General features: G+C 42.0%; 3 protein-coding genes across 5 annotated transcripts in view; 1 reads left to right on the top strand and 2 right to left on the bottom strand.

Annotated features, from left to right (window-relative positions):
• The window catches only part of LOC309671208 (AF4/FMR2 family member 1-like), a gene marked incomplete at its 5' end in the record, with an annotated part of 37,418 nt that extends 26,563 nt beyond the window's left edge, over positions 1-10,855 (bottom strand). The window contains 3 exons of the mRNA XM_082482413.1: positions 3,021-3,072; positions 3,447-3,474; positions 10,841-10,855. Coding sequence (XP_082338539.1) covers positions 3,021-3,072; positions 3,447-3,474; positions 10,841-10,855 — 95 coding nt within the window. The remainder of the gene's footprint in view (positions 1-3,020; positions 3,073-3,446; positions 3,475-10,840) is intronic.
• LOC309671545 (kelch-like protein 8) overlaps positions 1-27,118 on the bottom strand; it is a gene marked incomplete at its 5' end in the record, with an annotated part of 659,404 nt that overhangs the window by 230,328 nt on the left and 401,958 nt on the right. The gene's annotated exons all lie outside the window — the stretch shown is intronic.
• LOC309671733 (kelch-like protein 8) overlaps positions 14,899-27,118 on the top strand; it is a gene marked incomplete at its 5' end in the record, with an annotated part of 85,778 nt that continues 73,558 nt past the window's right edge. The window contains 8 exons of one of the 3 annotated variants that reach the window (XM_082483025.1): positions 14,899-15,114; positions 16,686-17,006; positions 19,577-19,763; positions 20,450-20,586; positions 21,779-21,897; positions 23,972-24,140; positions 24,715-24,874; positions 25,863-26,064. In XM_082483025.1, coding sequence (XP_082339151.1) covers positions 14,899-15,114; positions 16,686-17,006; positions 19,577-19,763; positions 20,450-20,586; positions 21,779-21,897; positions 23,972-24,140; positions 24,715-24,874; positions 25,863-26,064 — 1,511 coding nt within the window. Of the gene's footprint in view, positions 15,115-16,457; positions 17,007-19,576; positions 19,764-20,449; positions 20,587-21,778; positions 21,898-23,971; positions 24,141-24,714; positions 24,875-25,862; positions 26,065-27,118 lie in introns of all 3 variants that reach the window. The other 2 variants (XM_082483024.1, XM_082483026.1) reach the window with 2 other exon arrangements.

Genomic DNA, 27,118 nt, shown 5'->3' with positions numbered 1-27,118 from the left:
GAAGCTCACCGCTAGTCCACTGAGGCATAAATAGGAAAAAAGGAAGGGTAGCAACAATACAGCCACTCTCCACACTTCTGGGCAGTTTGGCAAATGTCTGTTGGCATCTCAATGAATTCTTTTTTTTTTTTCCCCCAATCCATTAGAGAAAGTAATCCTTCAAAGGTGATAATGAACAAACTTCCAGGGATGCTAAAAAGTTCTGAAAATGTTTTCATTTTTTCTTTTGCCTTAAGAATTGTGGACTACAGATGCATTTCTTTTAGAGGTTAAGAGAATAATGCAAGGAAACTCTATCTAGATCTTTTAAATCTGATTTAACTGTTTGTAATAAAAAGGATCACCTTTTTCACCTGAGCTGCTGGTAAATAAAACAAATCAGCATAAAAGAACATTGCAACTACTTAAGTTCAATTTAGGATCAAGGAAGGAAGAGCACTAAAACTTTAAATGAGTCATACTTCTACAAGGATAGACAAAACCAGTTTCCCCAAAACAAGGTTTCAACAAATTGTTAAATAGCCTAGTTAAAGAAAATAAATCTGCTTTAATAATTTTAATGCTTTAATTAGCTCAGGAGTTCATAGATGCCGAGTTTTCATTCGCAGGACCTGTTCATTTGCAGCTTATATACACACCATCAATCTCCCTGTAAAGCTATTTAAAAAGAGCTCTTTTAGCGAGAAGCAGCACTAAAATTAACATCACTTGCCAAACAACCCCACTGAAAGCACAGGCTGGTCCCTCTCTGCCAGCCAGGTTAAAGATGCATCACCAAGAATGAGCTTGGCATCTCCCCTTTTAAAAGAAGGGCTGCTTCCATTCCAGTGTAGCCAGGTGCTAACTTCGGGGCTCTGTTCAAGAATGAAAGCCATCTGGGAAACCCTTGCATGCTCTGTAAAGCTGAATGCTTAATTTGGGCACACAGAGGCACTGGGATTTCAACTTCTAATTAACCAGCACAAACGCTGTTTGTTTTCAGCCAGCTACACTTTGTAATGCAAGCTACTCTAGGCAGCTGAATTTTCAGACAGTCACGTGTGTGTTAAACAGCAAAGAAAACAAGCCCTGTTGTGCAAATGAAACCAAAAACAAAACAAAAAAGAAGGGACGCATGAGTTCGAGGGAAAGATGTAGAGGAAGTTCTTGGGCAAATCTTGCTTAATTCCATTTGGGACGTAAACCTAAACCACCCTGTTCCTCCTGCTTCAACTGCCGTCGTCGATTGTGGGTATGCATGTCCCTGGGCAGATGAGTGCTGGCTCTGAAGTACCCAGAAGGACGCCGAGCAGAGAGGGGATGTTGGCTAAGGACAGAGCTATGTACCATGCCATATTTACAATTCTGGACCTTTGGGCTAAGAAAGGAGTATTTTCAGATTCTTGTTTACAGTGAAAGCCTCTTCTCTCTCTGCCACCTGGAAAACTGACTACAGTTCTAGGGGGATTTTTACAAGCAGCTGAGAACAGTTGAAATAAAGATGATGGTTGTAGGGTAGCTGAGGAGGAAGGCAGAGCCTGCTGCAGTTGAAACTAGTATTTTTAATACTGCAGTGAAAATTGCCAGAAATTGTTCAGGAGGAGCAAGCTGGGGTGGAAGAAGGAGGAGTAAAATAAAGAATGGATTAAGGGAGTAGCTGATTGCTCCCAGTGAGGGCGGGCTCCTCTGCATGATGCTGGAACAGTATAAAAAGGGTTGTTTTACAGATCTTACAGAGATTGAATGCAAAATTCTACAATCTCAAACAAGATGGAGAGATGCTCTTCCTCTTAGTTGTGACTAGCCCAGTTTGGGGGTTTTTTAATTAAATTGTTCACGATAAGGAAAAGGAAAACACATGGAGTAAGCTTTGTGGTCTGTAGTTTGCAGCCTTCCATGGAACATGAGATCTTTATATATCACATGGACTGATAAGCATTTAATGGTTCAGCAGTTGCCTTGCCCAGGGACGCCTTAGCTTTCCAGACATGGAAAGATTTCTATTTGTTACTCAGGGCTATCAATGCTGCCAATTTGGCCAGGTTAATCCTGAAAGACTAATGTCAGCCCACACAAAACTACCTTCAAGCAATTTCTGTAATTAACCTAATTAATAGATAATTATTAACCTAATTAATTATTAACCTACAAGGACAGTACCAAGTTATTTTATCCACCAACTTAAAATTTTCTATTGGACCGATTCATTTGTTAGTTGGCACTCCTTCCTAGCCTTGTAAAACTTTTGCAGTGATTACGCATAAACATCTTACACTGAGACTCAAATTCTAAGAAGCTTTCTTCTGAAAGAAAACGTAACATGATTGGAAAAAGAATAACTAGATAAAGAAAAGTAGAAATATATAAATACTATTTAAAAGAGCTCTAGAAACTTCATCTTCACCCCACTTTGCAACAGGCTAACATTCTTAGAATATAAATAGAGGTTTTTAGAAAGTCAACATTTAAGTTTTTGCCTGTTTGTTTGCTTTTAAAAATGAAAACAGAATTAAGACAACACTTTTTAGAAAACTTTTCCTTGCACAACTGCAGAAAGTTCTATCATACAATTGCTTTAAAATTTCACCCCTAGTTTTCACAGTTTTGGTAGCTGTAGCTTTACGAGCCCCCACAAGCTTCAAAATTATATGCAGAACAGATCAGATTCATTTTGTATCCCTTATCATTTATGTCAGTTTAATAAATTATTAGTAGTTTGAATAGCACTAAGTGTGACAAGATATTATGTAGCCACAGCTACATAATATTAAATAATATTAAAAGAGAAAAAAACCTTAAATCAGGTACATTAATGGTTGGGTTTCTTTTCTTCAGCTTTGTTTTGTTTTTAACACAGTCATTATAATCATGAAACAGTAATGTTTCTGTTGGTGAAAATTCCCTGCATTGAAATTTTCTGAGAAAAATCAGACTGGTAAAGCCTTAATCTTCAGAATCATCAAGTAAGCCAAACTGTAATTCATTCCAGGGTCATTTAAATAACTGCACAGTAGAGATGGGAACTGAGTCTGGTTACTTACGATGTTCTCGGCTGAGAAATAGGCAACGTTTCTGAAGGTGCTTCATACTGTTCTGTAAATCAAAAATGAATCAGTTGCTTTTATTTGCCTCACACTAAAGTAGGTATTTTAACCTATGGTCTCTGAGCATCAGATTAGAAAGTCACCTTCTTCCAGAATGCAATTGTTTGCCATTAAGATTATTCATCACTCCAAACAGGGTTTCCTAACGAAATACTGCTTGCTCTCTGTTGAACTGCTGTCTTAGTTTCTAGGTAATGAGTGTATGCAATTTCTTAAGCATTTTCTAAATTCATCACTGTTCAACGTTGAATTAAATTCCTTAATCAATGTAAACATTTGATGTTCACTTCAACGTATAGCACACAACACACAACTATCTGTCAATACACACATTAAGTGCGTTTTCTTTGGATTTCTACTTACTCTGATTCTGTGCTACAGATCCAACATGCTGTGATTCTTAGAAAGAAAGGACAAAGTGCAAATTAAGAATAAAATAAATCAGCTCTCTCTTAATAGCAGCATATTGGTTACGTACTGTAATAAATACTTTGACTAACTTGTCAAAGTATGACTTTGAAGTGTCCAATAGTCTAAGCTGGCCTGACATAGCTTAAGATGGACAGAGAAGTGATACGTGCTACTGCCACCAAAAATGCGTTCCTAGCACATCAGTGGTATGTGCATTTTTGAAGAAATATTAAAAAAAAAATTATAAGAGCTGCCAAACACTTCTGTTTAACACAGTCAGCAAGTATTTTTGTTGGCAATAAAGATGAAATGGTTTTTATGCGGCAACAGAGATGAGATGCTTAAAATGTTTCGGAAAAGCAGTCACATTTCAAGCCCACAATTGTAACAAATGTGTAAGTCATTGAAATATTAATTCATTCATCCCCCTCTGGCTCAAACGTCTTTCAACTCTAAAAATACAAATCTTGCTTAAAAAAATAAAAAAGAGGAAAGACAGTTACACTACCATATAGCCCACTCAAAACCAATTACTCAGAAGCACAATCTGATCTAATTCTCAGTAAAATGATACATTGCAAGCAGCTGTTATACAACTCAAGATCCATTGTGCTTTAATTTATCTGACTTCTAAAGATAATATCTCCTAACAGCCTTTATCTATGAAAGAGGGACAAAATCAGATGAAAACACATGCAAGAGCCGGAAAGAGTTCCTCTAATTTATCAAAAACCCTGGCAAAAAGAGGGTGTTTTACCTTTGTTGGGAATGGAAATTTGGAAGGCTCTGCTGTACTAGGCGTATGAATAGCTGTCAGGGGAGGTGGCCATGAGTGGGTCATTTCCTGGAAAGAGATTGAGAGAAGCGGCTTACACTATTTTTCGCTGATACACACAGGTGAGGTTTTAAGCTTAAGAGGTTCATACAGATCTTCCCATAAAGTCCTTATTGACCCGATTGTAAAGCTGAGCTGGTACCACAGCAAGAAACCCTCCTTTGATCACAGCAGCCAGACCATGGAGAGGACTTGCTCCTCTTCTGCAAGCATACTCCCATTGCCCAAGTAAGAGCAATCTTAGTGAAGCTCGTAGAGAGTTAAGTACATATTGTATTTGCAGGATTAGGCCTCAGTCTTACAGCTATCACAGTTAATAAAGGGAAAAGTAAATAAAACCTGTAGGAGTAGTTCTGGGGTTCCTCAAAGCACAGGACTTTCCTGTTCACAGAAGTTCTTATAACCCCTTACAGCAACAACACTCCAAAAGGCTTTTCACATAATGTGAGGACGTCAGCCAGAGAGTGCTGACTGCCAGCCGTTCCCCACGCTATTCTGCCTGGACTATTGGCTTTTGCTCCGACCGACCAAGACATCTTTGACGCAGAGCTCTGGGACGTAGTTTCAAACCAAAGAAAGAGACTGCCCGATGTGCTATGTCTTCAGGAATTCTCCTGCCCTGTTCCCCTGCCCTCACTCTCACCCACCATCACTAACAGGTGAATGAAAGTTAGGAATTATGTTCGTGCGGAACACATCTCATGATGAGCATGCACCACACGCAGTTTGCTCAGGGGCTTAAAAAAAAAAATTATGAGAAACGTGTCGGTACAAAGTGCATCTTTGTACTTTTGGCATGAAATAGACTGAAGCGTGAAAGTCTACTGTGCCATAATTTACAAGTGCCGTTTTTTCAACAAGGCACAAATATGAAAGTTTAGGAGTGTCCCTAGTTTCCTTATCTATTAGGAACAACATGAAATGCAAAGATACATAGGGAATGAAACCACATTGCTACCTTTGGCTCTATAAGAAGGGATTAGAGCAATCTGCAGGGGTTTCTGTGCAAAACTTGGAAGCAGCCTACAACTAACCTGAGTGACTATTTGATGGCACTGTTACCACCCTTGCCTTCTCTTTTCTCCCCTCCCACTGTTCAGCTCATTGCTCGCTTCACTGACTAGCTCTCCAATCTTTCAGTAGATTATAAACTCCTCAATATACTGCACTACACCTCTTCATGCATTTGTCAGTGCTTCCCTGTGGTTGCTACAAAAATAGTGTTATGCGTTGCACACAAGGCAAGAGGACAGGATGTCTTGTGAAACACAAAATGATGCAGTATTTCCAGGAGGAGTACTTGTGCTGCAATACCAACCAGTGCACAGCAGCTAGTGAGCACCTGTGCACAACTACCTTTCAGCTACAACACTGCCTCAAGAACAGCTTCTCGAGAGCAATAAAGGCATCAGGATCTGAAGCAACCTGAAGCAACAGTGAGGGAAGCGAATCACAGAAACCAAACACCTGTTAGGACTCCCGTGTCTCAGAACAGCATTTGACATCAAGGAACTGTCTTCTCAGTATCAGAACGACCAGCCATTTTTTACTTTATTAAAGTGTTTTTTACTGAAGACCTTTATTAAAGGTCCCAGTGCATTTTCACACCCTGCACAGTGAATGGGTGACATGTACTCAGAGCCAGCTACTGGAAGCCTGCACACTGCTCACAGAGCCGACTCTAACACAAAGTTACGGAGACGGTTTTGCATCAGAGCTGCCTTAGCTTTGCACGAATGGACTATAATTACAGTGAAGAAGAAACAGTGCAGCAGCAGTGCCCTGCGCAGGCAGGTGGGACGGATGCAGGTGCGTGCTCCTGTTCAGGGCCATGCTGCTGGGGCTGGCAGTATGGACAGCAGGCAGCATGTCCAGCCCCTTTGGAGGAAACACACTCAATAGTGGCAACCCCCTGACTCGACAAAGGAGCAGCTCTGGCTGTTTCAGGTGACTTGTCAGTCTTGCTCTTGAACTGCACCACACTGCATTACACTTACATACTGATAGGAAGACCATTATTGGTCTTCCAACTCCACCTGTATCTGAAGCTTTTATCTTTACTTCTCCACGGCATATCCCAAAATACACCACTTTTAGTGACTACAACATCCACTGACAGAACAGAAACAGAATGACATTCTTTCCCCACACGCTAGTTTAATGCATGCAAAATATAAGCAACCACAGAGACTGATTATTTAAGAGCACCTACCTTCAAAATTTCTTCAATGGAGTGGACATCACTGGGGAAGGTTTGCTACAACAAAAAAAGAGGGAAGCAGCATGAGTTTGTTTTGTTTTTACCAACTGACATGAGACACAGATGCACTCATTAAACACTGGCTTACCAACAGTTCTATAAATTTCATGAAAGCCCATTAACAATAAAATCCTAGTAAGAATTAAAGGCCCCATCAGAAGGCCAGTTAATAATGCACTTCTACAAAGCCTGTTCTTTTCAAGTCTTTAGTAGAAGATACATTCTAAGAAAGATTAGAAAGAAGGAAAGTGAAACAGCTCATTCAACAGTGGTGCTCGTTCAGCTGGCAGGATTCCTCTTGTTTCATGGCTCACGTTCTTCTACGAACTCATGTGCTTTCAGCAGAAAAAGAAGCCAGTACAAAGCCCTAAGCTTGGAGAGGGCAAAGCAGAGGTGGTTTTAAGTGGAGGAATCACACACCAGACCCTTGAATGCCAGCTCTTGGGCTCGTGGGAACATCAACTGATATTAAAAAATAGAAAAGCATACAATTGTAACTTGCGCAGTTCAGAACAAAACCTTGAACGTACTGCTGAGTAGGAACAACATGGTGATTTCTGGAAAAGTCTGCAGATGACCTCGATCAAGGGACTGCCCCTGTACTTCCCCCACCCGTTTCACTGGAGCCCAGGCAGTGACCACCACATACGTGCCCACCTGGCATGGGCCAGGACTCCCGAGCGCAAGTGTGATGAGGACCTCTGAAAGGAGGCCATCTCTTTGCTGGTGCCCTGGCACTCCAGCAGTGCCACCTGAAGGGAACCAGGCAACAGCCGTAGCAGCGCCCACAGCTGCCTTCAACCAGGCTCCCGAGCCCAGGCACAACAAAGCTCTGGGGAAGAGCACAAAACGAAGGCAATGCTGGTATTTGCCAGTTATATAACAAACAGCAGACATTGCAGCCTGTGCAAACACATAAATCTGCTTTTAATGTATCAGCAAAACCACTGAGCGGCTTCTGGCAGGACACCCTCCTGCACACGTGCGACACCACGCATCAGCAGTGTGGGTACCGCTGGGCAAGGCGCAGGGGCTGGGACAAGCACAGTGAACGCCTCCTGCTCCTCAGGCACGTGGGGACGAGAGTAACTGCACAGCCAGGGCGAGCGGCGATGCCCCCTGACAGAACCCACCTGCCCCATGCCCAGGCTGTGCCTGGTGGGAGAGGACGCAGCAGCAGGGCCCTCCTTCCCATGCCCCTGGCAGAATTAGGTGCTGGGGATGCTCTGCAGCAGGACCTGCACTGTTTCCACGCACTGACTCGCCACCTGGCCACAGGGAACACCACTTCACTTCGATGGATCGGCTTATCTACTAGCAACGCATGTGTTTTGAAAGCACATGTCGTTTACACATCCTTTCCCAACCATTCCTATCAAAGGAAATCGGAATGAAAAATAACCAAAGGGCTGAGTAGTTAAAATGAGCAAAGTGCATCCAAGAGCAGCTTCTTGCCTATAAACAAGAGATTCAATGGAAATGTTCAGCAATCAGCATAACCGCTGAAAAGGGAAAGGCCACTGAGACGATCCTTGTGTTAAAGGAAGAGGGTAGCGAGCTACAGTGCCCCATCAGAGGGATCTTCCCCAGATCAAGGTAAACAGCAGAGCAAGCAAACACTTTAATCAAGTCAAAAAGTGTCATCCTTCACACTCTCACAGAAAGGTCACTCATCTGTTTCCCATATGCTGCACTATTTGCATTGGAGGGACGAGAGCAGGTGAGGAATCTTCTCTTTTCCCTGCAACCTCATTTGTCTATGTCTACAAAAGGCTCTCATTGAGGCAGCGCTCATTTGACAAAGATTTGACTTCTCTTCAGAAAATCATGCACGGATAGCTGCATCTGACCTTACTCACCTCGAGACAAACAGAAGCTGAGGCACGGCCAGATAAGTCACACGAATGAAGGCAAGGGGCTGGGATCTTGCTTGCAGAAGCCCCCCACAGCAGGCAGGAGGAGGGGAAAGGGAGAGCAAACAGCAGGGAACTTCTACCACACAGCAAGAGATCGGGAAGCTTCAGAACTCACAGTGCCAAAACGCAATCTCTCTTTTCCCCTTTTTCTTCCCAGCAAGCTTAACTTGATAGCTCAAACACCTAATTTACTTCTTAATTTAATAAGTGGTGAACAGCAGGCACAGAAAAGCAGCGTTCAACCAGCAGATTGCTGCAGAAAGCTCCTGCAATATCCCATGAGAGCACCACAGTAAAAAACCTTCCCACAAAACATAACGAATCAAGATCCCACCTGGACAAAGTATTCAAAAACCTCTCTCTACAATGGATCAATTGCAACAAATCAAAATCCGTTTGCTTCTCCCATTCCAGAAACTTGAGTTTTATAAAGTGATAACTGATGACAAAAGTGGAATTCAATTAACTTGCGAATCAGAGAATATCTGCAACAGCCAGTTTGGACCTCTCTTATCCTTGCCAAACAACTCACAGCCCTTCCTGAAGTTCTTTCAGATAAGCCTGAAGAGGCTTTGAAATTGATACAGGTTTACATACAATGAGTATTCATAGTGCAATTGCCAGGAGGATTTATCATAAGCCCGAAGGGCACTGTTCAGTGACTGTCTGCTGTTCTTCACAGGTCCGGTGGCTTAGCAGAAACCACTTTCTTCTTCGCAGCACAAAATTTAAAGGAAAGCAAACGCACGACTGCACAAGTACTGCAGAAGTCTGCAGCGGCAGCACAAGGACCTCTATTGTTTTTAAAGGACACAAGTATCCCCAAAATACGTGCAGCTCTGGAGGTACAGAACATAAGGTTTACTTTTGTCAGGATTGCTTTCAGCTTTGCCCAGCAGTTTATTCCCACAGCCACTGAGTTAGGACACGCTAGGAAGCCCATGCCCCTACTAGAGTCTCTCCCTGAAGAGGACAGGTTTTCAGCCATCTTTAGTCTCTGTTCTGCCATCCTGCGGCACCCTAAGACTGAAAAACTGAATGACGCTTTCACCAGCAGGAAAGTGTGCAATAGGCAAACAAAACTGCTGCCCACAAATGGACTTGCAACACCCATATCAAATACACGGTGAAACGTTTGCTCGAGAGATTAAAATCACAGACTGTTCAGGACACGCACAGAAAATTTCTTTTCAGTGCCAAAACCACAACAAAACTGGTCAGGGCCATTTGACTGCACCAGGGAGCCCTCCTGTCTCTTGGGTAGGTGTGCAACTGTCATTTCTACCGTAAGTTGCCACTGCAGCCCATCAGTCCTTGTGCCCCAAACCCGCTGGCCCTGGAGAGGACGGGCGTGCACCCTTTCACTCTGTCCCAGCTGCAGTGACTCTTACAAAGCTAACCGTCCAGCGCCTGAAGGAGTTGGGCTTTTCTGCACCCTGAGTAATGTTTTGCCCACCTCCTCCTTTTTTTTTTTTTTTCCCTACAAGTCACATGTCAGCTGTATTTCAGCCTGTAAACTACCATTAAACCACAACTGCCACCCAGCAGCAAGGGCTGTCCTTGCCACTTTGAAGAGAAGAGTTTAAGGAGAAATACAACGTTGGTCAAAGAAGAAGAGTTAAAAAGCCATAAAGCCAAAGAAATACTGAAACGAGATCAGCTCCACTGAGGACTGTGGGCATAGAAGATCAAATATTACATGTTGCTGTCTATCCCCGCTAGCAGTTTGACAGCCTTTACAGGGAACAGTACATCGTACTCCCCACAGACAACTCGATTTAAGCCCTGTGCATATTTGCTGGCTGACACTGACATCTGCACAATCTCCAGCTAGGATTTCCTCATGCCACCTTCATACTCACTGTCGGTTTGGGAATGATGCAGATGCCTCCAAGTGCCACTCACAAAACGTTTTGACGGCCAAGGCCAAGCGCAATCACGGGACATCCAGAACCGTTGAGTCCCTGGGTTTTTGTTTTCGTTTTGCTTTTTAATGCCAACATTCCTACCCAAACTGATGCTGCGCTTCAATAACAGGTCTGCAGGGCAGCATGCTTCTCCATTTACCATCTCCTCTAGCAGAAGCACCACCAGAGCCAGCCGCACATGTCCAGCTGCAAGCAGGTACTCACATCTGACCTAAGACTCCAGCCCAGTTCCTCCACTGATGCAGGCCCGCAGACTCTGGAGAGGCTAAATAAATGGATGTAACTTGGAAAGAAATCTCGTTCAGAAAGACAGAAAACTACTTTAAGACAGCAGGCTGAAGAAACTGCCGCCTTTGTAATTTGCAGCGCTTATCCAGAAAAATCCGAGGGAACAGCTAGACACAGACCTTAACATGGTTCATGCCCGTTACATGACCAATAATTTAAGGGGCAAATTGAAAATTATTCTCAAACAATAACATATGATGGGAGCAGAATCTGGACTGATGAATTTCCATAATAAGTTTTGCAAGGCTAATTTAACAGATGACTTCCTTACTTGCAAGCTTAAAAAGCAAAGAGAAGGGGTTTAAAAAGGTCATAAAGACTTTTTTCAGGTATCTTTTTGATGAGGATTCACGACTTAATTGGCATAACAGATGTTTCACAATGTCAAGGATAAGTTTGGTTTTAAGGTTTTTGGGCCAAAAAGCTAGATAAACAAAGTCAAAGCCATTAAATAAATTTTGACTACAGAAAAACGCAGAGACTACTCTTAATAAGACTTCTAAGCCTCTCAGTCACTAAAGAACAAGCAACATGCTCTTAAAACGGTGAGACGCTGCCACATTCTCTCCTTTTTATAATTTTTGCAATAGATATGTTTTTCCAGTTCACCAACCCGCACAACTGGATCATGAAGGCCAAGTAATGTTTTTGCAAAGACCTATCATCTCAAAGTTAAGACAGTGCTACAAGGCAATATGCCTGAAGTACTCTTAGGTACAACTGAAGTTGTCTGAAAAGGACTTCACTCAAACCTTTTTGTTCAATGTAACTTCAACGTAACAGCTCAGACCAGCATGACCTAAATCCCACATCCACCCTCTCCCCACCTTGGTAGTTGCACAAAAAAAAATCACCCACTTCCTTTTTCCTCACTACTAATGACCTCAGCCAAGAAGAAATCTCTACCTGCGGAAGCTTAAATAAAAAAAGAAAAAAAGATGTACCATATATTTTGAGTTTTTTTGGGGGGGAGCTGTTTTATTTTGATTCAGGGTTTTTTTGACGAAGTTGTGTGCTTCCATTTAACATCTACTGTAGGTACAACACTTTGGAAACCTCTGATAATGCAAGTGCATTGCCCAGATAATGAAGTGGGGAAGGACACACAATTCAGAGTCATTTCAGGCAGCACTGCTATACTCATCTTCCTTCTGGGAAAATGCAGTTGAGGAAGTTACTTCAGAGAGATTAATTGATGAATTCCTACAGATTCCAGCAAATCTGAAGTGACTCTTATACTGCACCTGATACTTGCATAACTTGAAAATAATAATTTTTAAAACTTTATGAACGGGGTATTTTAGATTTTCAAAAAGACACAAAGAAAACCTCCAATGCAATCAAAGTATGTTTTGCTACCAGCAAGTTTCATTTTCCCTAGAAAGCACACAAATAGGCAAGATTGTGTCATGATACTCCATGCATGCACGAACCTAGTTCCAGGCACTGTTTTTGCCTCAGTACTCTGAACTACAGATCGGGGTTTTTTTAATTGCTTGTAGCTAAAAGATTAGAAACAAAAGAAAGCGATGACTTGGTTTTGAAAAAACTGCTTAAAAGCAGTTATGTTTGAATTTTGTGTTATTGCTCAGTTGATTTAAAACACACACAAAAAGTCACCCCAACAGCACTGATTTATCTTAAGACTTATTGTGTGGGTTTTGTGTTGGTGTTTACAATGGCATACCCAGAATAGGTAAAACATACACCATCAGCCTCTTTCACGTTGAGACACAGAATAGTTTTGGAAAGCGTATGTGCAGTTGCACTTAAAGTACAAGGATAAATGTAGCATGTATGCCAGGTGGAAAACCTTACGACTTGGGAGCTGCAAACTATCATTTAGTAGTCAGTGGCAGTTCTATCTGTAAGCAGCATTTCTACTCGGCTGTAAAAATACCGTTAAGTGTGAGTAGCTAGGGAGCGGTGAAGTGAGACTGTCAGTTAAGGACCAAAACAAGCAAGAGTTCCCTGGAAGTGTAGGCTAAAGATGCTATATCTGACCTCTGAATGAATAATACGTGGTGCTTTTCAAAACCCTTGTACAGCATTTCAACCTCTCTCATTTTTCCTCTTGCTTTTTTATGTTCACTTTTGTAACTTAAGTAGGTTGTCTCGGAAGCTTATATCTCAATGATAATAGTGACTTCTTCAAAGGGAATGATAAACAAAGCAAAGGTGGTGAATACCAGTAGTTGAGGATTAATTTGAAGTTAAGAGAACCAAAATATCAAGATTTTTCCCCCTAGCTAACTATAAAAACATCTTAGTATAGGAATTTGTCAAATCTGGCATAGTAGAAATTAAGTTTTCAGCAGGAAAAGGTATTCCTTCTTATAAACTATGTAAATATCCTGTGATCCGTAATATCTGTGAACTAGTTTGTGATTTTGGAATAAGTAAGATCTTTCTCTTAGGTATCTTTTGAAGGAAGAATACTTACCTTGCTTACAGCACCATCAGTGAATATTCTAGGCACGTGTGATATTACTTTAACCTGCCTGGCCCAGTGCAGCCAACAGCCTTGTCACTGCACAGGACGAGGAGCTGGCAACAACCCTGTGACCTACAGCAGAAATGAGTATGACTTCCTGCTTTTTCTCCAGTACCGATGCCTGAGGAGTTCTAAATTTAGCATGGACGCTTTCCAAATATCCCAGAAGAAAGTCAAGTCTGCTCCTAGACATGCGACTTACATTTTTATTGTAGAATAATTTTTTTGTTACTTCAGCCAGTCCACTTCCTCCAACACCAGAGTCCATGAGCAGAAATCACTGAACTACAGCAATCATCAACTCTTAGCATAAAACGAAGAATGAATGCATAATAAATTAACCAGAAAACATGAAAACCAAAGTTTCGTAGCCAGCGTAAGAGAGGAACACGCTACTAAATACCCTCTCCAGAGACTTTGTCTTAAAACCTTACAAATCCATTTGCTTTCCTTGCCAAAATCTAACAGAACTCCTGCTTGTAAGCTGGATCAGTAACTCCATGCTTTCAAACAGTATTTCATTTTTTCTTGTGGACTTCATAATCTTCCACAAAACGTGTGGATGCATGGCCTAAATCTCACTGAGGTGGCTTTCATGAGTTCTAGGCACACAGAGCTGAAACTTAAAATATGCTACTGAACTGGAAAAAAATTTGCTCTTCCCCTAATGCTTAAGTTTTTTTTTTTTCCAAATAAAAAGCTGGACTTAACCTAACTGAAGCTCACAGTAGCAGGAAGAGTGAAATACTCGAGTGGCAGAAGCAGAAAAAAACCTTCTCCCCATTGTCTGTGGTATCCCTGATTTGTCTTTCAGCCCTGGGAAAGCTATGATGTTAGTATGGCTACAACTCCTTTAGTCCGAATTGTATAAAACTTAGACACCTTAAATATCTTCAGCTAAGCTGGGTAAACAGTATAAAATAAAAGCTAGCAAGCAGGAGCAAACTTGCTCCTCATTGTCATGCTTTAATTATCAATCTGTTGGATTAATAAGGTTGCTAGATAAAAGGAAATAATTTTCATTCCAAGATTTTTCTGTAAGTGTAAATTCTTGTTCTCTAATTGTGTAGAAGCTTTTTATATTTTGCTTACATTTGCATAAATGCATAAAACACTTAAAGGATTGCTTTAGCTTTTTAAGAGACCGAGGAAAGCTGAGTAATAAGTATGTACAAAATACCCATCGGGGTCAGATCAATAGTTTGTCTATGGCAGCAGTGATGAGAGATGCTATTTAAGGACCAAAGAAACACGGTTGTGTGTGGGCCGTGTCGCTTTTGTTCCTCTGCCATCCACAGCAGTGAGATCAGGAATGTTGGAGGATACATCCTTGCCTTTTCTTTTTCTTGTCTTTTTTTCAAGAAGCGTGGGCAACAAGTTCACAAACAATGGCTTTTCCTAAAGGTACCTGCGTAGGGTTCTTGACTGTGGGTCTTTTTTCCCTGCTTTCTCCTCCCACCTTCCCCAAGTAAGGTTATAGGTAGTATTTATAACATGTAATCAAATTGTTAGGTACTACCAGTACCTAATGTCTCATCATTTTTTGTGTTGGGTTTTGTTTTTTTTTTCCGAACAGGAACATGAACAGAATTTAACTGCATTTTAGGATTTGACTCCTGATGGGCTGGATTTTGTCTTGGCATGAATTTTTGAAGATGGACACAGTGCAAGAAGAAACAGCCAATGGCTTCAGAATCCATGGTTCCAGAGCAGGCAAAACAACATCTGATAAAGGGAAAAAGGCGGCAGCAACAGCAGCAGCAGCAGCAGCCTAGGTCTTCCAACAGTGACGGTGAAGATGACATCTTTGTATTTGAAGCAAATGAGGCTTGGAAGGATTTTCACAGCTCTCTCCTTCAGTTCTTTGAAGCTGGAGAGCTCTGCGATGTTACACTAAAGGAGATATTGTCACACATCCATTGCATTTAACAGCCTGAAGATTAAGCTATGAATACGTATGCTGGAGGTGGCTGTGAATTTGGGCAGGGGTATGGAAAACATAGAATACCTGTTGGATCTGAAGCATCTCTATCTAGGTGTTTGTATTTTTTTTTTTTATTTAGGAAGTTTACAACAGAAATGTAAACATTTAAGATGCTAACAGTCCAAGAGAGGACGTGCATGACTTCGACCTCACCCAAATTGCCTTCTAAGCAGGTTCCCACAGTTGATCAGTATGTAACTGTGCAATTTCAGCTCCTTGTAGCCTCGACTTACTGCTCACCAGGCAGGTTACACTTGTGTTGATAACACACACTTTTAAAAAGGGTAGAGAAATTGTGTGTTGAATCAGAGATAGAAAAAACTCCAAATTATCCTTTATAATTTAATATCCCACCCTTTTTTTATTTTTACATTGCAAGACCGCTCACTTTAACGCCTTCATCTGAAAATGAAGATGTAATTTGAGTCTGCCAGGAGTACCGGTTGCTTAACTCAGCCATCCCTTTGTTAGCGCAGACTGATGAATGACAAAGGCTGTAAGAAAGCACTCCTCTAACGCAAATAAGTAGTGGATTGTTCCTTTACCTTCACTACCTACATTCTCTTAACATAGTTGAATTCTAGAATTTTATAAGTGAAAAGCTTGTTTTGTGCTTTCTGATCGGAATTTTGAAAAATACCTCCTCTTTATGGGGAATACTCTATCTTTTGTGGCTGAACAACTGCTAAAAATCTGGAAGTGATTGGTAACTTTTAATAATCCCTGTAATACCTGTTATTACTGCCGTTTTACATGAATTTGCTGCTAATATAGAGAATTATAAATTCCTCAACATTAGTAAAAGTCCAGAGGTTTAAATTAGGTTGTCTAAAAATGTCGCTTTACAATTTACACCCTCCCCGCCCTGCAAAGTCTCTGAAATACACATAAAAGAAACAAGTGCCTGGCAGTCTCCTCCTGTCTCCAAGATGCATCTAGAAGGTTCCTAAGGATGTTTCATTTAAGAAATAGGACACGCCTCTTAAAGAAAAGCAAGTTCAGTGCATCAGTGCTATTGCTTCTTTGTGTTACGGCCTTGCCCTACTCTGGTGACCAAGTTACAACTCAGACCTGCTTGGGATACATTGATCTGATGTCAGAAGTACAGGGCAGATGGAGTTATTTTGCTTGAACAAAATACAGTAGCTCAATGCATATTGAGTTCAGGATTCTTATTTCGGCTTAACTGTCCGTCCTATTGTAGCCAAAACTGACATTCCAGTGAAAGACTGAGGGTTATTTTCTTCTTTTTTTTCAGGTTGGTCCAAAGCTTATCTCCTGCCACACACTGGTGCTAGCTTGTGTTATACCTTACTTTAGAGCCATGTTTCTTTCGGAAATGGCTGAAGCCAAGCAGACATTGATTGAGATCAGGGACTTTGATGGTGATGCAATAGAAGACCTGGTGAAGTTTGTGTACTCCTCCCGGATTACTCTGACAGTGGATAACGTCCAGCCTCTCTTGTACGCTGCTTGCATTCTTCAGGTGGAACTGGTAGCAAAGGCGTGCTGTGAATACATGAAGCTGCACTTCCATCCCTCCAACTGCCTGGCAGTCAGGGCATTTGCGGAGAGTCACAACCGCATTGACTTGATGGACATGGCTGATCAGTATGCTTGCGAACACTTTACAGAAGTGGTGGAGTGCGAAGACTTTGTGAGTGTGTCACCACAGCACCTCCATAAACTCCTGTCCTCCAGTGACCTGAATATTGAAAACGAAAAGCAAGTTTACAACGCTGCTATCAAGTGGCTGCTAGCCAATCCACAGCATCATGCGACGTGGCTGGATGAAATACTTGCACAGGTAGGGCAGGCTGAGGCGCCGTGTGCCTGTCTTGTCACTGGTTTTGTTGTCTAATCAACTGTTTGTCCTTGGGTAGATCTCATGATGAAAATTGTTCTCGGCAGTTGGCACCTCCTCTGGTATTCGCAGTTGTGAGTTAACAGTAGAATATCAGGAAGAAGTCATATTCTTCAGTTTCTCTTGTGAGATGAGTACTCACTACATGCTCGTGGCTGGGGAGTGGGGAGCCAACGAAAAGCTGCATCTGTGTTAGAGCAGAAAATTCTTAGATTTACACATAGTAGAGTACATAAAGCCATCACTTCACTTGGTTTGATACTACTACAGCCTGAAACACTCACTTCCCTTGCTGGTAAGTGTTTGTACTTAAGAAAAGAGAGCAAAGCTGTTGAGGAGCTTTTTACGTGTCTAGGAGAGTAAAACTGTAACGGAGATGTGTCATATCAAGTTGTGCTACTTCTAGAATGTTCCTATATTTAATTAACAAAAGACCAAGACATGTTAGCCCTATAAGCAGGCTAGGAAACATATGCTAGACCATTTAATGCTCACTAGGCTAGCACTGCTGGTTACCTGTAGGAGTTAGCAGTTTAATGATCTAGACTTGATGAGAGTCCACTGCTTCTGAAAGAAACACATACGGGTATCAAAAGGTCACTTAGCTGAACTTGTTTAAACACCCATCGGACCTCCTCCTGTCAAAGCGTTAGGTACGTCAGTTATTCAAGCTCCGTATGCGTTGATTATGGGAATTTAAAATACAGTATTTGAGACAGGTATAGAGAACCTGTGCTGGGGAGGAGGGTGGTACATGCTGTGCACTGCAAAATGCCCTGTGAATCTTAGCAGGTAGGATCAACTGTGCCATTTCAGTTGTCACTGAACTCCAGCTTGAATGTTTTGCATTCAGCAGAAGTGCTAATATTGGCATCATGTGAGTAAAGAGAGGTCCACTAGAATACTGCTGTCATTGTCTTCATGCATCATTTTTCACCTTTCCTGGTAAAAGATCACAACTGTTTATTAACTGTCTTCCCAAAACTTTCAGTTTCATCTAGACTAGCATGATGGTTTTGGTAGAAAAATTCCTTCTTTAGTACACTATAATTAAATTTATAGGCAATATAATTTGAGATTTAAAAAAACCTTCATTATTACCCAGGTGTACAAGTAGATGAGATTAACATCTTTGTTTTATTCATGGTAACCAGTCTAGAATGAAACAATGAAAAAGTAAACCCCTTCCTGTAAATATGGGTTATTTGCCAGAGTATACGGAGCCATCAGGTGATTTGGACATTATTGCTAGCAGAAAACATGACTGGGCTTCGCGATAGTTATTATCCACATCATAATCAGCCTTAGGGGTTGCGCTGTCATCATGAGGTTCTGAATTTGTCAGCCTTGTGCTCTTACCGCATCACTTGCCTCATGAGTCTATGAGCAGGGCTATGGCTGTGCTTTTAATCGGCCAAAACCAAGACAGGCCAAAGTAAAGGAAGAAGTGGGACTGAAAGCAAGCGGGTAAGGAAGAACTGGTAGAAACACTTGCTTACTTCAAGGCAGGGACATGTGTCAGCCATGTAACAGCACCCTTTTGCTGCTCTGAGAAGCACTGGAGATACTGGACTTCACAATTGCTGCTGAGCTAACTGGGAGGCGCCTGACAGCATCGATTCCAAACCTTAGGAAGTCAGATGCTGGTTTGCTTCAGTCCCCCCTGCTAACACCTGTCCCACCTTTGCACCCGATTGTACTTCATATTCCTCACTGTTTCTCTCAAAAGGACAAACGAAGGGTTTGCTGAAATAAGTGACTGTGGGGAGGAAGACATTTCAAGGCAGCCTTGGAGAGGCTGACCTTATTTCAGATGTGCCCTGTCGCTGGGGATTGCTCTGGGCAGTGACCACCTATAGCCTTACCCAGAAGGAGCCTTTCTTTCCTCAGCCTGCTCACCAGCTCTCTGCTAGGGAACCACAGGAAGGATTTGGGGAAGGAAACAATTAGCTCTCAACGTTGGGGTTTTTTTAATCCTGTAGTCTGTCAAGTCCACACTAGAGAAAGGTGTTACTGCACTATCAATACCTCCTTAATAGACAGACACTTAGTTCATGCTGATAGTGTTTCCTCTTTGACTTGCCACCCAAAGAAAATCAGCCATTCTAGCAAAAGCCCTCTTATACTGGCATAGCAATGAGCTGAAAATTCACCCCCTCAGCAGACTAACCTGACACGGGCTATCCTGGTACAGTCACGGATGCTGCCTGCATCACATCAGGCAGGTGCAGTTGCAGTACAGGCAGCGGCACTTCTTCCTCCGCTCAGCCTGGGCCAAGGGGCAGTTCTCCACCGCTGCTTAAATGCAAAGGGTTGTAGCAAACGTTTGTCACTAAAAAGAACTGTTCGTATCGCTGTTATTCTGGAAAAAAAGTATGAACGCCTCCCTTTTTAGTGAAGAGCGTGGGGCTGGCAGCTGGCTCAGAAGCTGCCATCTGTTATGCTTGCGTCACTGTAAATGGTGAGACTCAGTCAGTTCAGCCAGTTACTCCAACTGTGTTCATTTCTGTCAGGTACGGCTGCCTCTCTTGCCCATTTGTTTCCTTATGGGTGTTGTGGCAAAGGAAGAGATTGTCAAGCAGAATCTAAAATGTAGGGATTTGCCGGATGAAGCAAGAAACTACCACCTTCACCTGAGCAGCAGGGCAGTGCCAGACTTTGAGTACTCCATTCGCACAACACCAAGGAAGCAGACTGCTGGTAATTAAATGTGTGTCTGATTATCCCATAGGGAGTGGTGTGGAGAAAAGGCGGTGCCTCTGTGCAGGGTTAGGTAGCTTGGTAGAAATGGTTGTTAATGACTTAATGCAAAACTGGGAAAGCCGTTGTGTACCTCTCTGGTAATTAGCTAGTGTGCTGCATTGTCCTAGCAGAACTTTAGCTGTCATTTGCTTTCTTTAAAGCATTATTTATTTATCCTGATTGGCTCTATCTGTATTAAAGCTAGAACTGTTAAGTATCTTGTGACCAGGCAGCATGCTCACAGCTATACCGACAACAGTGGACACTTATCTTTTGGCACGAGAAGGTTGAGCTAACTTTTAAACTCTTTGGCTAACCTACACCAAAAGTGAGTGATGAATATTAGACTGCAAATCCGAATTTTTACATTTTTATATTTAACAATGTTTATCTCCCTGAGCAAAAAATCACAAAAAGCATATTTAAAATATGCATTGGTTTTGCATCAGCATAGATAGTTAATTGCCATAACAGCATGCCAAGCAAAGGCAAAATCCAGCACCCAGTTACGCAGGGCAATGACTGTGCCCCCTGAAGTGAAATATGACTTCTCCCGAACTACATAAGTTTCAGTTCACTCTGCTGTACAACTTTATCCCCCATCTTCCTGCTATTTTTCTGGAAACCTGTTTTGTCTTCTTCAGGTGTGTTGTTTTGTGTCGGTGGTAGAGGTGGATCTGGTGACCCATTTCGCAGCATTGAATGTTACTCTATCAGTAAGAACAACTGGTTCTTCGGCCCTGAAATGAACAGCAGGAGAAGGCACGTGGGTGTGATCTCTGTGGGAGGTCAGTAATGCTATTCTAAAGGCACTTGTTTGCTCCTTTTGGTGGAATCGGTACTTTTAATAAATAAATCTGTCTTCCAATGGCTTACCTGTTGGATATTCTTCAATTTAGTAAGGCTTCTTCCCCACGAAGGGGTTTGTGATTCTGAAACAATCTGAGAGCATGCTTACTGAAAAGATATTACTGTGAACTGAGAGTTGGGGTGGTTCAGCCTGCAAGAGGCTCTGGGGAGACCTTACTGTAGCTTTTTAATACTTAAAGGGAGCTTGTAAGAAAGATGGGGACAGACTTTTTAATAGGGGCTGTTGCAATAGGCCAAGGGGTAATGGTTTTAAACTAAAAGAGGGAAGATTTAGACCAGATATAAGGAGATATTTTTTACAATGAGGGTGGTGGAACAGGTTGCCCAGAGAGGTTGTAGATGCCCCATCCCTGGAAACGCTCAGGGTCAGGTTGGACAGGGCTCTGAGCAACCTGGTCTAGTTGAAGATGTCCCTGCTCATTGCAGGGGGGGTGGACTAGATGACCTTTTAAAGGTCCCTTCCAACCCCAACTATTCTATGATTCTATGAACGGTACATAGCCTCTTCTCTTAACAGGCGATTTAATTTTTTTTTAACCCATTTACAAAAAAATAGCCTTACACAGCAGAGTCACTGAGAATTTGCTAGTACTCATACTAGCTCCCTTCACACTTAACTCCATACAGGCAAGTCACTAAGACCATAAATCTTCCAAGAACAGACCTACCTTTATTTTTGGGTCTCCATCTTCTGAAACCAGGTCCGTGCAGTCCAGAGCAGCTTAGCACCCATGATGCAACTTCTCCTTGTAAACGGTAGCTCCTGTGTTGCTGCAGCAGAACAGAGATTTCCCCCGCCCCCGTAAATCTGGAGAGACTGATATAAATGTCCAAAACTGATCTGACCTGCAGTACTCAAGTGATGGGAAGATTTTTTTGTCTACATATCTCAAGCTTTGTATAAAAGTCCAAGTTAGAAACAGATCTCTGGTTGAGTACAGCATATAAAAATATAAAGTCTGTACTTACTAAAATCTTGATATTGAAAACATTTGAAGACTTTAACCTTTATTTGAGCTTGTTGTCTCCTCATAGGCAGGGATATTGCATAAATGAAAACTGAAGTGTTGCCAAGCAATCTCTGTATCAAAAGATGCATATGTGTTTCGGGTAAAGTCTACGCAGTAGGTGGACATGATGGAAACGAACACTTAGGAAGCATGGAAGTATTTGATCCTCTCACAAACAAGTGGATGATGAAGGCATCAATGAACACAAAGAGGTACGTGATCCAAATTTTAAGTCCTAGTCTGCGATAAATAATTTCTTGCTGACGCTGAAAAACACCATGTCTGTCCTGTCTTTATTTGGGTTTCCAAACTGTGCTATTTTTAGTTTTGGGTTTGTTTTTTTTTTTTTCCTATTTTGGGGCTTTATGCTATCAAACACCTTTATTTACTAGCTGTAAAGCAAATACAAATTTGCATCACATACTTGCATACATCACATATTTTCAGAAACACAACGTTGTGTGTAACATACTATTTCAGTGCAAAACTGCATAATATCTCTCTCTCTCTAGGGAGAGGCCCTGGCTGGTAACATTGGTTACGTTTACACTTTGGCTTTCTTTTGTCACTATTCTTTTCTTTCTTGGGGGCCTGGCTTCTGGAGCAGAGAGCTCTTCTACTCCAGCTGTGCTTACATTCCCGTATCTAGGGCATTTCTGCTATGCCCGATAAAGAACTTGAAACTGATAGACTTCTGTGGGTTTTTTGCGCTTTTTAAGAATGAGCAAGATAACTGCCAGTGAACAGTCACAGTGAAATTCTTCATGCCCAGGAAACCTTCATGCTGCCTATGTTTTTGACACAAAAGGCCAGACGCACTAAAACACTTAAAGTCAGATTGAGGCTTTTTCTTGCCTTTTGACATTTAGGATTCTTTTAAGGAGTCACAGATGGGTAATTTTTTGTTTCCGCTGTCATTTAAATCAACCTCTTGAATTCTACATTCTGTTTTGTTATTTGTTGTTTCTAAAAGCATCATGTACAAGCAGGAGTGAACTACTGAACATGGCTAAGTCCTCAAGCTATTTGTAGCTGTGACATAATCAAAGTAAAAGACCCAGACTCCCAGAAGGAGCTTCTTACTCCTCCCTACTGCCACCACCACAGGGCATATTCTCTGCAAGCATCAGCCCTAGATTTCTGTGACATTTCTTACTCAGTACCTTGGTAAATGGAAGGGCTGCTGTGCCTTGGCTACGCTCCATTCCTCCCATTCATGGACATGGTGTCCGAATACTTAGTTGAGAAAAAACTGCCACCATTGATGCCATCTATGTTACCTGGTGAGGCAATGCAAGATAAGGTCAGGGTATCTCCCCAGTGTGTGTTCTGTAGAAAGACTGTGCATCCCTTGCTCCTGCCTTGGTATCTTCGCACCTGCCCTCTGTGTAATGAGGCAAGAATGTTCTCAGTGAAATGGTGAATCACCTGTCTTGGTACTTAAAGCAGAAACTTAATGCTTCTAATGAGTCTAGACCATACTTTGCATTTTGTAATACTGATTGTATTCTCATAATTGTAGATTCAGTAGAAAAAAATCTGACAACTATTTTAACACAGACTTAATAAAAAAGAAGAGAATGGAAAAAATTGTAACTAAATCTTTCTAGAGTTCACTCATCTAATATCCAGCGCAGGCTTGCTTTTAATATGTATTAATATCACACCCCCAAAAAATCATTCCCAGATTGTAGCAGCAGCTATACCAGCAAAGTTAGAACCAGCAGGTTTTGGTTCTCCATAAAACAAAATGTGGTTCTTCAATAAAACAAAATAGGAGGCGTAAAATTCAGTACCAAGAAATCACATAGCTAAGCTAACCTCATATATCTAAGCGTGTAATTAGAAGACTTGGGTCTTGGGTGACATTCAGTCAAAACAGTATTCCGCGTCCCCCTACCTTTATTCTTTAAACAGGAGCTTTGTCGTTTTGCAGTCTAGAAATATTCTAGCTGCAACAGTCCTGTTCATGGATCACACAATAACGTAGAGGTGCCTGGGAAAGCTGAGGTGAAGTCAAGATAAAACTCTAGAGCCCCTCTCACGGGAGGATGCAAACATACGAAAGACTTTCAGGATAAAGCTGCAAGACTGATGCAGGTGTACAGAGGGCCAGCCACAGTTACTGGTCATTATTTATTATAAACTTCACTTTTAACATTTTCATTACTTTTTCCCCCATAGTTTGAAACGGGTACCAGTCAGGTAACATTGCACTTGATGTGTCTTTCCCATTCCTTTTCCTTAAGGACTTGCACTGAGGTGTTGATCCTGTGGTTTTCTTAGGAGAGGAATTGCTCTTGCCTCCCTTGGTGGCCCCATTTACGCAATAGGAGGTTTAGATGACAACACTTGCTTCAGCGATGTGGAAAGATATGACATTGATTCTGATCGATGGAGTGCAGTCGCCCCAATGAACACTCCCAGGGGAGGAGTTGGCTCCGTAGCCCTTGTGGTAAGTGACTGTTTCCTCCCAAGTTGAGGCCATCTGAGGAACTGAACTGCTTTTCCCATCTGCTTTTACAAGGCAGAACACAGGATTTTGAACAAAATGCAGCTGGTAGGTCTTAGCACCTCTGGTCATCAAAATCCTACTGAGCTGTGCAAAAGATGAGGATATTTAGGATAATACTCAGATCAAACGGAACTGCGCTCCCTGTTTCAACAGCAGTTGAGGGACTGGGAGCAAGTACCAGGACCCTTCTAACAACATCAGGCTAACGCTTCATGTGTCATTCCGAAGACTCTGGTTTGTCATGGTTATTATGTTTAAAGGCACTGAATGCACCTGCACTTTAATGCCCCCGTCGCCGTGTATACTCTGCAAAATATCTGCAACACTACGTAACTGTTTAACTTCTTTAACAGGAAGACAGCGTTTACAAGTTAGATAATTAAGTCTGTTGTTGGAATTCTTAAATAAAAGTAAATAATTAGGACTGTGTGTATGTACCATGTTTTCCTAACATTGCTTATGAAAAGCTGAGTAAGAATATATTCATTACAAATAATCTTTCTCTATACAACAGAACCATGTTTACGCTGTGGGTGGCAATGATGGTGTAGCATCTCTTTCCAGTGTGGAGAAATACGATCCCCATTTGGATAAGTGGATAGAAGTGAAAGAGATGGGTCAGCGAAGAGCTGGTAACGGTGTCAGTGAGCTCCACGGCTGCTTGTACGTTGTTGGTGAGTAGAGATGCGGCATGTTGTAGTGCTGTTTCTGCCAAGTACTGGCATTTGGAAGAGGCGGCTGTTGCCAGAGGAACAGATAGACCTGACCTGTACTTTCCATTCTTGGGCAAGAGAAGCAAGCAAGCAGAACCAGAGCATGCTTAAATGAAGGTGTATTAGTGAGGAAATAAAAAGCAGTTCCTAACCCACATTTCAGGGTTCAGGACAGTATGTCTATATAGAAAATCCTCTCGAGACTCACTAATGTTGTTTCCTTTTAGAAAAATGATTCTTAAATTCACACACTTTTAAAGCGCGCTAGTTCTGAGTGTAGACAACAGTAGCTTTATTGCATAGTGATTACACTTATTTCACAGCCTGTTGTCCCAGGCCTGTCGTGTTCCGCTCTACCTTGCATTTACCCGCTTTCCTAAGGGAGGAAGATGCCAGGTAGGTATGCCATAGTCATAGTTAGAGCTCTGCCTTGTGTATTATCATAAGCAATTTAAAAAGCTTCAAGTAAAACGCTGCTCTGACAGCTGCCCCAGCAAGGGGAATACATCACTGAAGTCTTACTTGAGGATTTTTTTCCTACTCAAGTATTCAGCAATGCCGTAATTCAAAAACATCGCAAGAGTGCGTTTTGCTTAAGTGCAAAATAAGATCAGGACCATCCTTTTACTGGTCTTAGTTTTTTTTTCTATTCCAAATTAGAAGCCATTTCATTGTAACTATGCATAAGATGAATTCAAGGAGAAAAATAATAGAAATCTCCCCTCTCTTTGCAACTTGAGTAGAAGAAAACTGACATTCTTGGTGATGCTTGTATGGTGAAAGGAGGGAGAGCTGTTAGGTTAATTCTTAGATGCTTGTAAAATTCATTTAAAGAAACATAGCTGGACACTAGCCCACTGAATGCTGAGAATAGCCTGATAATGCCAGTCCTAGATATCCGTCAGCACTAGAAGTGGCTAAAAACTGATAATATGATGATTCTTTGCAGGTGGCTTTGATGACAACTCTCCACTGAGCTCAGTGGAGCGGTTTGACCCACGCAGTAACAAATGGGAATACGTAGCAGAGCTTACAACTCCGAGGGGTGGTGTTGGCATAGCGACCCTGATGGGTAAAATTTTTGCAGTTGGAGGTCATAACGGCAACGCGTACCTGAACACGGTGGAAGCATTTGATCCCATAGTGAATAGGTAATTTAAATTTTTTTATTTGGCTTAATAGGCCAATGAAATCTGCCTATATGAAAACGCAACATAATACAAGTAGTGCGCAGCAACAAAAAGAATTGGAAATAAACCAGTACTTACACGAAAAATTGAAATATGAACTTGACAGTGTTGTGTACAAGGTTCTGTTGTTACGCATTCAGAAGCCCTGTATTCCAAGTAACGTCCAGCTGGAAAGACTGCACATTGCTGTTCCTGCATCACCGCGAACAGACCGACAGCTGACAATCCTTTGTGACCAAAGTTTGTTCCAAGTGACGAGGGAGAGCAGCAAACTTCTCTGCACGCAGTAGCAGGGAAGAGGCAGGGCAGTACGACCATAAGGTACAATCACGTTTCGCTGTTGAGTTACTATCATTTAGCTTTTCTGTTTCAAATGGCTTTGCACTTTGGTAGCACCCAGGGACAAAGTGGACGGTACTGTAAATAATGAAACATTGCAATAAAACATTTGTACTTCAAAGCACCTTGTTTCTAGCATGACTGGAGCATGCTATTGTGGGGAAAGGTTAAAACAATGAGTCTTTTTTGGTTTCTGCAGAGTATAATTCCCAACCGGAAACCTTTGTCAGCAGAGAAAATCCTGCGTTACGGCTGCAAACCATACCACCCTGCTCCTGCCCTTGCCCCCCGGCAAGGATGTTGACACCGTTGTGGCTCTTGACCTGGCTAGGAGGGCTGGAACCAAGAGGTGCAGGTTCCCTCTCTGGAAACAAACACGTTTTTCTATGGATGTCCTGGATAACACTAAAACTTGAGGGGGAGTGGGGGGAAGATTTTCCACAAAGTAGTACTGACTGTGAAACCAAGCTGCCTTGGGGTGCTGTGTGCCAGTTGATACTTTTCTCCTCTTGATGGGAAAGTGCTAGCACCCAAGGGTGCAGCCTGTGAATAACTCACACGCATCCGGACCACACTGACAGCCGCCGCCTTCCAGGCACCAAAGGGAGACGTGCGTGTTCAGCAGGGAAATAAGGTTACAGCAAATGCAGTGGGATTCCCTGCGGTGTGGGAGGAG

Source organism: Vanellus vanellus (assembly GCF_965231255.1).
Source record: "Vanellus vanellus genome assembly, chromosome: 4".
In the NCBI taxonomy this organism is placed as follows: domain Eukaryota; kingdom Metazoa; phylum Chordata; class Aves; order Charadriiformes; family Charadriidae; genus Vanellus; species Vanellus vanellus.
This window is presented reverse-complemented; position numbering and strand designations above follow the sequence as displayed.